This window comes from Oncorhynchus nerka, linkage group LG24, assembly GCF_034236695.1.
Source record: "Oncorhynchus nerka isolate Pitt River linkage group LG24, Oner_Uvic_2.0, whole genome shotgun sequence".
Lineage (NCBI taxonomy): Eukaryota > Metazoa > Chordata > Actinopteri > Salmoniformes > Salmonidae > Oncorhynchus > Oncorhynchus nerka.
In genome coordinates this window covers 27432763-27448645 of record NC_088419.1, presented here as the reverse complement: position 1 = coordinate 27448645, position 15883 = coordinate 27432763, and the positions used below count along the sequence as shown (strand labels likewise).

General features: G+C 41.5%; 1 protein-coding gene across 1 annotated transcript; it reads left to right on the top strand.

Moving 5' to 3' along the window:
- Positions 1–343: 343 nt before the first annotated feature.
- nmbr (neuromedin B receptor) lies at positions 344–15513 on the top strand. The gene is given in 6 exon segments (XM_065008774.1): positions 344–393; positions 395–461; positions 464–561; positions 785–991; positions 5902–6247; positions 14895–15513. Coding segments are annotated over 6 exon segments (1152 nt in total). The 3' UTR covers positions 15279–15513.
- Positions 15514–15883: the final 370 nt, after the last annotated feature.

Below are 15883 nucleotides of genomic sequence, written 5' to 3'. Positions count from 1 at the left end.
TTGTACCTCCACTCACTTCCCCTGGTGGCTGGTGACTCAAATAACGACATCATACAGCTCCTACAGATACGGGCTGGCTGACAATGAAATACCTGTGCAGGAGATCAATATCCCGCTCAGTTTGAAAGGTTTCAGTTTCGAAAAATGACATTGGATTTTTCTTAGTAGACTCAAAGAACAGTTCATCCTACTTCACAAATGTTTTCAAGCACAGCTTTCTGAACGTGAAATGGGTATTTGGTGGTGCTTGTTTAATGAATGAAATCCAGTATAACATATTAGTTTATTCCGTTTATAGTCAATCAAATTACCACTATGAAATAGTATGTGAGTAACCTTGACAATGGTACACATCATATGCAAAACTGGTGTGAGTAATTTTCCGTCATCGGTGCTGTATGCGTGTTGAAAAAGTGCCTCCTTCTTTTGCGCGCCAGTCAGTGTGGCTTCAGTCGTGCGTTTTAGCACCCCGGCCGTTTCAGCACTTTGTTGGAGGGACAGCTCCCGCGCCTCAGACCTGCTTTGGCAGATGGTCAACATCTTCCGTGCCATTTCAGCAAAGTGATCATTGTACAAATCTCCGAGTAGCAATGGACGACATTTTAGATAACTTATCTTTTACTGGACATTCTGTCTTTTATAACTTTACTGATGATTGGATACCTGATGGAAGGGAAACTATTGATTTTATTATACGATGTGTCATACCGACTGTGTATATTCTGATCATAACGATTGGGTTGTTGGGGAACATTACCTTGGTTAAGATTTTTATCACCAACAGTGCAATGAGGAGCGTCCCCAACATATTTATTTCGAGTTTGGCAGCTGGGGATCTTTTGCTTTTGGTCACTTGTGTTCCAGTGGACGCATTCAGATACTTCTTTGAGGAGTGGATCTTCGGTGTTGTGGCTTGTAAACTAATTCCGGTCATTCAACTGACCTCAGTCGGAGTCTCAGTGTTCACTCTCACGGCTCTCAGCGCTGACAGGTAAGATCAATAGTAGATGAATGGGAAGTATTCTTATTGCCAATATTAGTGTTATTAATACCTAATTGCAAATGTTAAGAATAATTAACATATGTAATTCATAATGATTCATCAATTGTTATGATTATTTTTATTGTCAACACAAGTTTTATCATAATTCAATGCTGTGTAAATGTCACGGACACATCTGTGGATATTTTGATTGACAAACCAAGTGTGACCTCATAAATGTTTTAAAGGAATAAAATAGTGTACACCTGCTGGTTGTATTGACTTCAATAAGCCTGATTTGTGTTATATTGTTTTATTCTGGAGAGACACGGTTATAATGGCCATTTATCTTCCCTGGAAGTAGCAGCATGAATGCTGAGATTTGAAAAAAAATGGCACTGTACATTTGTCAAATCACAAGAATAAGAGTATTTTGAGTTTATTTCCAAAACACTATATCCACACATTTTTCACAGTTGTGTTTTTTCAACAGAAATGATTGCTTATGAGTACCTTCTTGTGTGTGCAAAATATTACTTCATAGATTTTAGGTGTGTATTAAATGTTTTTTTTCTTCTAACAAACGCTATATATCTATTCTTTAGCTGGAATGGAATGTTCATATGCTGAATATGTATCTGTGATATGTGGTTGTCTCAACTAGCTATCTTAAGATGAATGCACTAACTCTAAGTCGTTCTGTGTCTGCTAAATTACTAAAATGTCAAATGTTAATGTTTTACATACATATCTCATATTACTGTATTTATATATTTTTTATATATTTTTATATTGATTTCACAAATATATCATTTGTACAGTTCTTTATAAAAAATGTAGTTTTTTGTTACATTTGACAGTGTAAAACCTAGCAGTACTACTTATTTCTCTGAGAGTGAGGCAGATATACTGCGTTTAGCAAAAAAACATGTTTATTTGTCTCGCAAATACCTCTATGTCATTAAACAACCCCATGCTATGATTAGATAGTGAAAAACACAAAAATCTATTTCAGAAGTTCTTTAAACATTTCAGAAAATGTACACTACCAGTAAAAAATAAAAAATAAAAACTTGAATGAGTAGATTCAAGTTTTTTTTAAATTTTTTACTATTTTCAACATTGTAGAATAAGAGTGATACATCAAAGCTATGAAATAACACATATCTAATCATGTAGTAACCAGAAAAGTGTTAAACAAATAAACATCTATTTTATATTTGACATTCTTCAAATAGCCACCCTTTGACTTGATGACAGCTTTGCACAGTCTTGGAATTCTCTCAACCAGCTTCATGAGGTAGTCACCTGGAATGCATTTCAATTAACATGTGTGCCTTCTTAAAAGTTAATATGTGGTATTTCTTTCCTTCTTAATGCATTTGAGCTAATTGTGTTGTGCCAAGGTAGAGGGGGTATACAGAAGACAGCCCTGTTTGGTCAAATACCAAGTCCATATTATGGCAAGAACAGCTCAAATAAGCAAAAAGAAATGACAGTCCATCATTACTTTAAGACATGAAGATCAGTCAATATGGAACATCAAGAGCAGTCACAAAAATCATCAAGCGCTATGATGAAACTGGCTCTCATGAGGCTGAATGGAAGACCCGTAGTTACCTCTGCTGCAGAGGATAAGTTCATTAGAGTTACCAGCCTCAGAAATTGCAGTCCAAATAAATGCTTCACAGAGTTCAAGTAACAGACACATCTGAACATCAACTGTTCAGAGGAGACTGTGTGAATCAGGCCTTCATGGTTGAATTGCACAATAAGAAGAAGAGACTTGTTTGGTCCAAGAAACACGAGCAATGGACATTAAAAGGTGGACATTTGTCCTGTGGTCTGGAGTCCAAATTGGAGATTTTTGGTTCCAACCGCTGTATCTTTGTGAGATGCGGTGTGGGTGAATGGATGATCTCCGCATGTGTATTTCCCACCGTAAAGCATGGAGGAGGAGGTGTTATCGTGTCGGGGTGTTTTGCTTGTGACACTTTTTGTGATTGATTTAGAATTCAAGGCACACTTAACCAGTATGGCTACCACAGCATTCTGCAGTGATATGCCATCCCATCTGGTTTAGGCTTAGTGGGACTATCATTTGTTTTCAACAGGACAATGACCCAACACACCTCCACAATGTGTATGGGCTATTTTACCAGTGCTGCATCAGATATCCTGGCCTCTACAATCCCCTGACGTCAAACAAATTGAGATGGTTTGGGATGAGTCGGACCGCAGAGTGAAGGAAAAGCAGCCAACAAGTGCTCAGCATATATGGGAACTCCTTCCAGACTGTTGGAAAAGCATTCCAGGTTAAGCTGGTTGAGAGAATGCCAAGAGTGTGCAAAGATTTCATCAAGGCAAAGGGTGGCTATTTATTTTGATTTGTTGAATACTTTTTTTTGGTTACTACATGATTCCATATGTGTAATTTCATAGTTTTGATGTTGTCAATGTAGAAAATAGTAAAAATAAAGAAAACCCCCTGCATGAGTAGGTGTTGTAAAACCTTTGACTGTTAGTGTATATATAGTGTTTTAAAAAGAAGCTCTTCATGTTGTGTTCCATAAAGAATGAGGATGGCAAGCCCAGTTCAGTTGTATTCAGTTATCATCAGGCATTCAGGAGGAGTCATACAGAATAATCTGCACAGTGCATAATTTACTGTCTGAGTGTGTATGATTAAAAGGGCAACCATGCCTGAATCTGTGTTTGGGACCTTAATTTGACCTAGCAGACCACCCCATACCCTCACCAAGACCACTGATGCTTGGAGACAGCGACCTTCTCAAGTTACCATTCTATATCCCTACAAATAACCTGTCTTCTGGTATTAAGAGCTCCTACCTCAGCTAAAAGTTAAATAGTGTCATGAAAATACCTGATCTGACTCAGGTCTAGACATCAATATGAAAGTATAAATGTTTTATTATCATATTAAAGTCCATGGGATTCTCTGATATAAATAATACCCATTGTGCCTGCCATTATAGCAGTCCCAAAAAATGGTACAATGCTTTCTAATGACCCTTTTTATGACACAGAACGTAATATAGAGCTCTATCAGTTGGCGGAAAAGTTTGGCTATGTCAATTGTCACTGGAGATGACCATGACTTTTGGCCATCCCTGTCACTAGGGGGCATATGGTGAGATTGCAGTCTACAGCTGTTCTCTCTATGGTTTCCCTAGTCCAATTAAGCATGTCATTTTGTGCTGAAGAGCAATGAAAATACGCCATTTGTATGCTTACTCGATGTGAGGGCTTAAATAATTATATCTTGTTAGCACTCACCTGGGCAATGCTCCCAAGCATGAAAACACAATAAAGTGGGATTACTGTGGTTTGTTCATGTAAATTCAGACAATAAACCCATCCTTGTTTCTTTCTGGTGCGGTATCAATGTGTCCATTTTCTTTGCTTGTCTGTTGCTGCCTGAGGCAGCGTGGTCTATGACTATGGGGGATTTCTACACGGGCAGAGGGCAGCCGAGGCTGCTGGAACAGCACAGTCAAGGGCAGTGTACAAACCTTCAACTGCCAATCGAGATTCTCCTCCGGACCAGACATTTCAACAGCAGAAATATTGTTAGAAAACAGTCAGGATGTAACGAGACTCGTCTTCCTCTGACGAGGAGTATGAAGGATCGGACCAATATGTAGCGTGGTACGTGTCCATGTTGATATTTATTAACATAGAACACCAAAAACAAAATAACAAGGAGAACGAACGAAAACGAAACAGTTCTGTCTGGTGAAGACACAGAGACAGAAAACAATCACCCACAACTAAAATGGGGAAAACAGGCTACCTAAGTATGATTCTCAATCAGAGACAACGAACGACACCTGCCTCTGATTGAGAACCATACCAGGCCAAACACATAAATACTACATAGAAAAAAGAACATAGACTACCCACCCCAACTCACGCCCTGACCAAACTACACAAAGACATAATAAAGGAACTAAGGTCAGAAAGTGACACAGGATGTGGAAAATCTTCTATCATTGGAGCAACAAATCTCTTTATGCCCAAAAGAGCGAACATCCTCTGTTGCACCCGCCTTTCCTATATTTCTCCCCATTGTTTAACTTAGCTGAACTTCTGCTATTCTATACACATAACACTGAGTGTTGATTTACACGGGAGATCAGGCCAAAGTCTAACCTATACATTTGTTTTATTGATCAGCTTGTAAACATTTGGGTTTATATCAATATTTAGATGCACTTTGGCAGCAGTGCAGAAACACATTGTTGTTTCAGTTAAATCTTTCAAATGTAATTTATGGGCAATTATTGGAACCCTTGATCTCAATCCAAGGATATCATTATTTTGGGTGTGTTACGGTCAGGGCATTCATTCGTTAGCTAGTGCAATCATCATGCACTCCATAGATCTTTCATGTGTATGTAAAATATCCCCTCTAACACTCCAGAAGGCTTCTATTCGGTACTCATGGACTCAGAAATGCCTTGTCTTTGTCAAAGCCTCCTAAAGTTAATTAGATTAATTAAATATAATCACATAATTGACATTTGATTTTAGACAAGGAAATTAGAACAGTAAGGACAGCTGGCCATTTAATCCCATTTGCATGGAAAAGACTGCTTTGAATCTAATTTCATTATTAATATGAACATGTCAGTAAAGGCTTTCCATTAACGTTCATTTGTTTTATCTACAATAATGCTTCACTGAGGTTGAAAAGGTTTGGAGAGTCTGAAAAAGGTTTTGTGAGTCTATTATCAGTGTGTGAGTTGCAGCGAACCATCAAATAATTAATGATCATATCTGTCTATCACTGCCTCTGAGTGTCATGTCTGTCCTGATCCTGGAGTTTTTTTCTGTAGCCTTTGACACCAAGATGAAGCAGCATTACATTTTTTGGTCTGGTGTTGTTGTGTTTTCAGGTACAAAGCCATAGTGAATCCTATGGACATCCAGACATCCAGTGCTGTGTTCTGGACGTGTCTGAAAGCCGTGTCCATCTGGGTGATCTCCGTCCTGCTGGCGGTGCCCGAGGCCATCTTCTCCCAGGTAGTACACATCCAGGACAAGAACGTGACCTTCACCGCCTGCGTGCCCTATCCCCTCTCCAACGAGATGCATCCCAAGATCCACTCTGTCCTCATATTCCTTGTGTACTTCCTGATTCCCCTGTGGATCATCTCTGTGTACTACTACCACATCGCCAGGACGCTGGTCAAGAGTGCTCACGACATGCCTGGAGAGATCAGTGAGCACACTAAGAGACAGGTAGGAAACAACATCCTGTTACTGCCTGTATATCAAACAAGCCACAAATGAGGTTTGACTGTTACAGTTATGGTTATCAGCAATGGCATATTAAGAACATTAGGTAACTTGATGAATCCATTTGAATTGGAAATGTGGAATATCTCATTCCATGCTTTTAGGGTACAACACATCTGTTGTTTGGTAATACGGGTGTAGGGAGCATACATCGCATTCGGACAGGATTCAGACCCCTTGACTATTTCCACATTTGATTACGTTACAGGCTTATTCTAAGATTGATGAAGTAATTTGTCCCCCTCATCAATCTAAACACAATGGACCATAATAACAGTGACAACAGGTTTTAGAAATTTTTGCAAATGTATTAAAAATAAAAAAACAAAAATACCTTATTTTTTTGACCCTTTGCTATGAGACTCGAAATTGAGCTCAGGTGCATCCTGTTTCCATTGATCATCCCTGAGATGACCCAAGATGGCATAGCAGTTCAGACGTCTTTTGTCCTCATCTTGTCGTGTCCTGTATATATATATATTTACAACTTTTTTCACATACCTTTTATTTTTATTTTCCATCAACTCATCTTCAAAACACTCTCCTGCAACCCGCCTCACCAATTTATATTTATAAAAAAGTATTATTTACCTCAAATCTGTAATCCTCCAAGAAGCTAGCCAGAAATTCCAAGAAGCTAGCCAGAAACTAGCCAGAAGCTAGCCAGGAGCTAGCCAGAAGCTAGCCCAGAAGCTAATCCAGAAGCTAATCAGAAGCTAGTTCAGAAGCTAGTTAGCTCCTTTACTGGCAAATCGTTAGTATTCAGCTAACCACAGATTGTGGTCATCAGCTATCCTTTAGCTCGAAAATCTATCGCCAGTTTTGTACGGAGCAGCGCGGCTCGGAACGGAACATACCGGACCAATTTTTCTCTCCATGTCCCTGGATTTCAACTGCTCTCTGGACATTCATACCCGGATCTCACAGCTAGCTAGCTGCTATCCGTGTGACTATCGGCTTTCGTCGATTCCGGAGCAAACATAAATTATTCCGGAGCTAGCCAGCTCCGTCAATCACTCCTGAGTTCCATCAATCACTCCTGGGCTGCAGTCACCTATCCGGAACCGTTTTAGTGCCTACGCGGAGCCCCACCGGGCCTTCAACTCTTCATCTACCCGAAGAAGATCCGGCTGGCTCCTCCGTCGCGACATTACCTGAACGCCCATCTGCGGCCTGCTAACCGTTAGCTGTCTTACCGGCTGCTATCTGAATAGACAATCGGACAATTTATTTATTTTTATTATTATAATGTTTTCTTCTTGGGCCTCTATAACTATATCTATTGTTTTTATTTTTGTTGTTGTTGTGTGATTTGGATTAATCCCCTCTACCACACGGAACCCCACTAATCTACTGACGGAACGCAAGAGGTGGCTAACAACAGACCTCCATCCTATGCTAGCTTGCTACCGATGGCCTGGCTAGCTGTCTAAATCGCCGTGACCCCCAACCAACCTCTCCACTCACTGGACCCTTTTGATCACTCGACTAAGCATGCCTCTCCTTAATGTCAATATGTCTTGTCCATTGCTGTTCTGGTTAGTGTTTATTGGCTTATTTCACTGTAGAGCCTCTAGTCCTGCTCACTATACCTTATCCAACCTATTAGTTCCACCACCCACACATGCAATGACATCTCCTGGTTTCAATGATGTTTCTAGAGACAATATCTCTCTCTTCATCACTCAATACCTAGGTTTACCTCCACAGTATTCACATCCTACCATACCTTTGTCTGTACATTATACCTTGATGCTATTTTATCGCCCCCAGAAACCTCCTTTTACTCTCTGTTCCAGACGTTCTAGACGACCAATTCTTATTGCTTTTAGCCGCACCCTTATTCTACTCCTCCTATGTTCCTCTGGCGATGTAGAGGTGAATCCAGGCCCTGCAGTGCCTAGCTCCACTCCTATTCCCCAGGCGCTCTCTTTTGACGACTTCTGTAACCGTAATAGCCTTGGTTTCATGCATGTTAACATTAGAAGCCTCCTCCCTAAGTTTGTTATATTCACTGCTTTAGCACACTCTGCCAACCCGGATGTTCTAGCTGTGTCTGAATCCTGGTTTAGGAAGACCACCAAAAATTCAGAAATTTTAATTCCAAACTACAACATTTTCAGACAAGATAGAACTGCCAAAGGGGGCGGTGTTGCAATCTACTGCAAAGATAGCCTGCAGAGTTCTGTCCTACTATCCAGGTCTGTACCCAAACAATTTGAACTTCTACTTTTAAAAATCCACCTCTCTAAAAACAAGTCTCTCACCGTTGCCGCCTGCTATAGACCACCCTCTGCCCCCAGCTGTGCTCTGGACACCATATGTGAACTGATTGCCCCCCATCTATCTTCAGAGCTCGTGCTGCTAGGCGACCTAAACTGGAACATGCTTAACACCCCAGCCATCCTACAATCTAAACTTGATGCCCTCAATCTCACACAAATTATCAATGAACCTACCAGGTACCTCCCCAAAGCCTTAAACACGGGTACCCTCATAGATATCATCCTAACCAACTTCCCCTCTAAATACACCTCTGCTGTCTTCAACCAAGATCTCAGCGATCACTGCCTCATTGTCTGCATCCGTAATGGGTCAGCGGTCAAACGACCTCCACTCATCACTGTAAAACGCTCCCTGAAACACTTCAGCGAGCAGGCCTTTCTAATTGACCTGGCCGGGGTATCCTGGAAGGATATTGATCTCATCCCATCAGTAGAGGATGCCTGGATATTTAAAAAAAAATGCCTTCCTAACCATCTTAAATAAACATGCCCCATTCAAGAAATGTAGAACTAGGAACAGATATAGCCCTTGGTTCTCCCCAGACCTGACTGCCCTTAACCAACACAAAAACATCCTATGGCGTTCTGCATTAGCCTCGAACAGCCCCCGTGATATGCAGCTGTTCAGGGAAGCTAGAAACCATTATACACAGGCAGTTAGAAAAGCCAAGGCTAGCTTTTTCAAGCAGAAATTTGCTTCCTGCAACACTAACTCAAAAAAGTTCTGGGACACTGTAAAGTCCATGGAGAATAAGAACACCTCCTCCCAGCTGCCCACTGCACTGAAGATAGGAAACACTGTCACCACTGATAAATCCACCATAATTGAGAATTTCAATAAGCATTTTTCTACGGCTGGCCATGCTTTCCACCTGGCTACTCCTACCCCGGTCAACAGCACTGCAACCCCAACAGCAACTCGCCCAAGCCTTCCCCATTTCTTCTTCTCCCAAATCCATTCAGCTGATGTTCTGAAAGAGCTGCAAAATCTGGACCCCTACAAATCAGCCGGGCTAGAAAATCTGGACCCTTTCTTTCTAAAATTATCTGCCGAAATTGTTGCCACCCCTATTACTAGCCTGTTCAACCTCTCTTTCGTGTCGTCTGAGATTCCCAAAGATTGGAAAGCAGCTGCGGTCATCCCCCTCTTCAAAGGGGGGGGGACACTCTTGACCCAAACTGCTACAGACCTATATCTATCCTACCATGCCTTTCTAAGGTCTTCGAAAGCCAAGTCAACAAACAGATTACCGACCATTTCGAATCTCACCATACCTTCTCTGCTATGCAATCTGGTTTCAGAGCTGGTCATGGGTGCACCTCAGCCACGCTCAAGGTCCTAAACTATATCTTAACCGCCATCGATAAGAAACATTACTGTGCAGCCGTATTCATTGATCTGGCCAAGGCTTTCGACTCTGTCAATCACCACATCCTCATCGGCAGACTCGACAGCCTTGGTTTCTCAAATGATTGCCTCGCCTGGTTCACCAACTACTTCTCTGATAGAGTTCAGTGTGCCAAATCGGAGGGTCTGCTGTCCGGACCTCTGGCAGTCTCTATGGGGGTGCCACAGGGTTCAATTCTTGGACTGACTCTCTTCTCTGTATACATCAATGAGGTCGCTCTTGCTGCTGGTGAGTCTCTGATCCACCTCTACGCAGACGACACCATTCTGTATACTTCCGGCCCTTCTTTGGACACTGTGTTAACAACCCTCCAGGCAAGCTTCAATGCCATACAACTCTCCTTCCGTGGCCTCCAATTGCTCTTAAATACAAGTAAAACTAAATGCATGCTCTTCAACCGATCGCTACCTGCACCTACCCGCCTGTCCAACATCACTACTCTGGACGGCTCTGACTTAGAATACGTGGACAACTACAAATACTTAGGTGTCTGGTTAGACTGTAAACTCTCTTTCCAGACCCATATCAAACATCTCCAATCCAAAGTTAAATCTAGAATTGGCTTCCTATTTCGCAACAAAGCATCCTTCACTCATGCTGCCAAACATACCCTTGTAAAACTGACCATCCTACCAATCCTCGACTTTGGCGATGTCATTTACAAAATAGCCTCCAATACCCTACTCAACAAATTGGATGCAGTCTATCACAGTGCAATCCGTTTTGTCACCAAAGCCCCATATACTACCCACCATTGCGACCTGTACGCTCTCGTTGGCTGGCCCTCGCTTCATACTCGTCGCCAAACCCACTGGCTCCGTGTCATCTACAAGACCCTGCTAGGTAAAGTCCCCCCTTATCTCAGCTCGCTGGTCACCATAGCATCTCCCACCTCTAGCACACGCTCCAGCAGGTATATCTCTCTAGTCACCCCCAAAACCAATTCTTTCTTTGGCCGCCTCTCCTTCCAGTTCTCTGCTGCCAATGACTGGAACGAACTACAAAAATCTCTGAAACTGGAAACACTTATCTCCCTCACTAGCTTTAAGCACCAACTGTCAGAGCAGCTCACAGATTACTGCACCTGTACATAGCCCACCTATAATTTAGCCCAAACAACTACCTCTTTCCCAACTGTATTTAATTAATTAATTAATTTAGCTCCTTTGCACCCCATTATTTTTATTTCTACTTGCACATTCTTCCATTGCAAAACTACCATTCCAGTGTTTTACTTGCTATATTGCATTTACTTTGCCACCATGGCCTTTTTTGCCTTTACCTCCCTTCTCACCTCATTTGCTCACATTGTATATAGACTTGTTTATACTGTATTATTGACTGTATGTATGTTTTACTCCATGTGTAACTCTGTGTCGTTGTATCTGTCGAACTGCTTTGCTTTATCTTGGCCAGGTCGCAATTGTAAATGAGAACTTGTTCTCAACTTGCCTACCTGGTTAAATAAAGGTGAAAAAAAAGATTTAAAAAAAAAAGAAGATGATTCTACAACTTGAGTCTAGTCTACCTGTGCTAAATTCAATTAATTGGACACAATTTGGAAAGGCACACACCTGTCTATATAAGGTCACACAGTTGACAGTGCATGTCAATGCAAAAACCAAGCCACGAGGTCGAAGGAATTGTCCGTGAGCTCTGAGACAGGATTGTGTCGAGGCACAGATCTGGGGAAGGGTACCAAAGAATTTCTGCAGCATTGAAGGTCCCCAAGAACGCAGTGGCCTCCATCATTCTTAAATGGAAGAAGTTTGGAACCACCAAGACTCTTCCTAGAGCTGGCTGTCTGGCCAAACTGAGGGGAGAAAGGCCTTGGTCAGGGACGTGACCAAGAACCTGATGGTCACTCCAGAGTTCTTCTGAGAAGATGTGAAAACCTTCCATAAGGACAACCATCTCTGCAGCACTCCACCGATCAGGCCTTTATGGCAGGGTAGGCAAATGGGTCTGAATACTTTCCGAAGGCACTGTATGTAGGTCACATGAACCTTGGGGCTTGTTACATGAAATCCAGTAACCAGGTTTCTTGAAAAAGACCAAAACATTATTGCATGTTATAGTGCATATTAAGCTCGAGTGCACATTTGAATTCAACGAAACTGAACAGTATCGCACGTTTTCTCGCTACACAGGATTTGTTTTATTTGACACAACCCCGGAACCCCAGTTACAGGTTTTAATGTGAAGAGGCTCCGGGTTTTAATGCAGACATTTCCATTTGTAGTCAAATACACCAAGTAAATATTTTAAATGTTGTAAAGGGCAAGTGGAGGACCATGTAAAGATGTATCACTGATCGTTGCATGGATGCCTGAGCTTTACTGTCTACAGAGGTAATACATTATAGATCAGGGGAAGGAGGAAGTCAATTGTAAGCAATGATCTGGTCAGGTACATTAATTTGAGCGTCCATTGACCAAATAACATTAAATCGAACGCTGCTTTGCTTTAATATTTCATAAAAGGTTAAGAACTTCTAGCTAATCATCAGACAAATCCAGATCAGTACCCAACCAAGAGCATGAATAAACATATATGGTCCTATACCAAAACCCATACCCAGCTTCCAATCAATGAGAACCTGACTCAGACCTGACCTGAATCCAAGTCATAATATATTCAAGTAGGTGCTTGTTGACACTGGCCAATGTGAGGCTGTTATCAATAATGAGCAATGCATAGTAAACATTATTGATGAGTGGTGCTGGAAGGCCTCCATGTGTCGTCTTATTCCCAGCTGTGAGGCAATAAGAGACCCGAGACCCAGCTATCCTCTACAGTAGATACCCAGTGAATCTGGTATAAATCTGTGTGACACATGAAAATCCGAGAAGCCTGGAGGATGACCAAATCATAGAACCTTCAAATGCACATTAGCTTTTACTGTCTCTGCCTCAAAGTAATCGCCGGCACTATATCCCCACTAATCAAAGTTATTGTCTCCAGATTTGTTTCTGTGCATTTGTATTTCAAATCAAATTAAAAGACTTAATCATTTGGGCGAACAATTAAAATAGAAGAACAACACAGACTATTGACGCTGTGGTTGTGTACATCTCCTATTAGACAGGGCCAGGGGGATTGGGCTGCAGAGGCTCAAGTCTCATTTAGAGGAAAACTCTGATAGCATCTGTCTCTACTGATAGGCATTTAAAGGTATTTAACACTAATTATATGACAAGTTGCATTAGCCTGATGAAAGACGGGAGAGAGAGAGAGAGAGAGAGAGAGAGAGAGAGAGAGAGAGAGAGAGAGAGATTTGCAGACCCTAAACACATGATTCTGGTAATTGTTTGAGACATTATTGGTTGAATCCCTATCTATCATGTCTAACAGACATGCACTTCGGAAAGACAGTTTCTATTCATGGCTTTATGAAAAGCTATAGTAACAGTGGTTTTAAAGGGAAACTTCACAATTTTTCAACTTCCTATTCATCATCTCCAGCACCACCCCAACATCAACATATGTGAAAATTGTGCGTTTCTATGTTTTGTAGAAGAAAGATGCAGGAAAATAAATCTTTCCAATGACGTCATTGGTGTGAATCGTGTGATTTTGACCAATTGTGAGTATGCATTGCCTACTAATTGTCTACTAATTGGTTGATGACGTCATTGGAAACAGTTACCTTTCTCAAAACTTTTTACTACAAAACAAAGAAACGCGTATTTTCACATATGTTGATGTTGGGGTAGTGCTGGAAATGATGAACTGCTCTACGGTACATTTTCAATAAAGGCCGTAGAAAATAGGCTTTCCGATTATCATCTAATCTGTATTCATTTTAAATCACTTTGGAATAGAGTATGGTCCCTACAATGGTGTTTGCAGATTTACAATTGAATATGAACAATGACATTGTCCAGGCAGACACTGCTAGTGAATATGATTTCAGACGTGATATGTATGAATGTAAACATACAGTCCAACCATCTCCCTATGCCAGGGGTGTTATTGTGCTGTTATGATATGCAACAATCACTCTGGAAGAATTCATTTGGCATGTTTTCTACACAAAAGTAGGCTAACACACAAAACACAGTGACAGCATAATCAAGACAATATTAGTTAAGCCTCCCGTATTTAGAACTATGGCCTTGGCTACAGTCATCACGTCTTGACAGCTGGCTGCCATTGAATGGCGAGCTAAATCAGGACAATTACCCAGGATATAAAACCAACCCAGACTTGCATTTCAGAGCTCAATCTCCTGTTCACTTCACTGATGGTTCAAATAGGATGACAGCAGTACTCAATAGCTGTTATCTGTGCTGTTTGTCAGACACTCTATGGGATGACATGTTGATTGGACTGGACCTTCTTGTTTGACATTTCTGCTCATACGATAAAAGGTTATGACAGTATAGACATCTTTGACCCTTCTGAAGAGTGCTGACTGCAGGGCACTTAAAGTACTGGTGGCTCTTGTTTGTTCATACTTGATTGGTGTCTGGTACATACTGTATTGATACTAAAGGACAATAGCCATACTACTTGTAGCCTGTAGCCTGTGCACTATTATTCAAAATACAGAAGAGAGTGATTTGGACACATTTTATTATTTATCATTTATTTGGACACACTGTATTCTGTAATCCTTCTAGAGGGAAGCCTTCTGCATTTTGTATTCTCTAGTCGTTCTGGAGGGAGGCCTTCTGTATTTTGTATTCTCTAGTCGTTCTGGAGGGAGGCCTTCTGTATTTTGTATTCTCTAGTCGTTCTGGAGGGAGGCCTTCAGTATTTTGTATTCTCTAGTCGTTCTGGAGGGAGGCCTTCAGTATTTTGTATTCTGTAATCCTTCTGGAAGATTGACATGGCTTTATGTTATATACGATGTATTTTCAAACACTGCATGTCTTTTTTTTCTTTTCCAAGATGGAGACGAGAAAACGGCTTGCCAAAATTGTTCTGGTTTTCGTGGGCCTCTTCGCTCTCTGTTGGTTCCCCAACCACGTCTTGTACATGTACCGCTCCTTCAACTACCGTCAGATCGACTCCTCCCTGACCCACCTCATCATCACCCTGCTGGCCCGGGTGTTAAGTTTCTCCAGCTCCTGTGTCAACCCGTTTGCCCTCTACCTGCTGAGCGAGAGCTTCCGCAGGCACTTCAACAGCTCCCTGCACTGCAAGAAGAAGCCCCACCACGAGCGCAACACCAGCTACCTGCAGAGCACCTCAGCCATAAGAATGACCTCCATCAAGAAGACCACCCCTACAGTCATCAACGGACATGGCAACAGGCAGGAGGTCTCTCTGTAGGGTTTAGGAGGGGTAGGAGTGGCACCAAAAAAGATCATGTGCAAAACTTTACAAGGTGGACTATTCTGAAAAGGACATGCATGTGTGCTCAACAGAAAATGCTTGGCTTGAAGCTGCCTTATCTATACATTTCCCACAATGCTACATATTGGTGCAGATGAGATGGTCACATATGAACTGAAAGTATTGAACTGAACATGTTTGTCAACAAATCTGTCGTAAACACTGGTATCCACAATGTTCCACTTTTCATGTTTTTTGGTAAATCTGATGCATGTATCATTTCACAGAGTTTGTATAGATATACTGTATGCTGTCTGTGACACATACTACCCAAACTCCAAACCTAAAGAGCAGGCAATTGCTTTTACGACAGGAAATCTGTCCATGCACTTAAAAACAACATTATAATGGCTCCCAAGGGGGCACGGGAGTTAAGGGTAATTTCAACAAAAATCATAATGTCCCTTTAAGTAATTATTTCCCTCAAACATCTGCCTGAAAGTGGATAGAAGTGCCAAAGCATACAGAGGGGACCACAGGAAATGTATGCTGGAAATGAAACCAACATTTACCAAGTGTTGATGGGAACCTGCATGCCACTA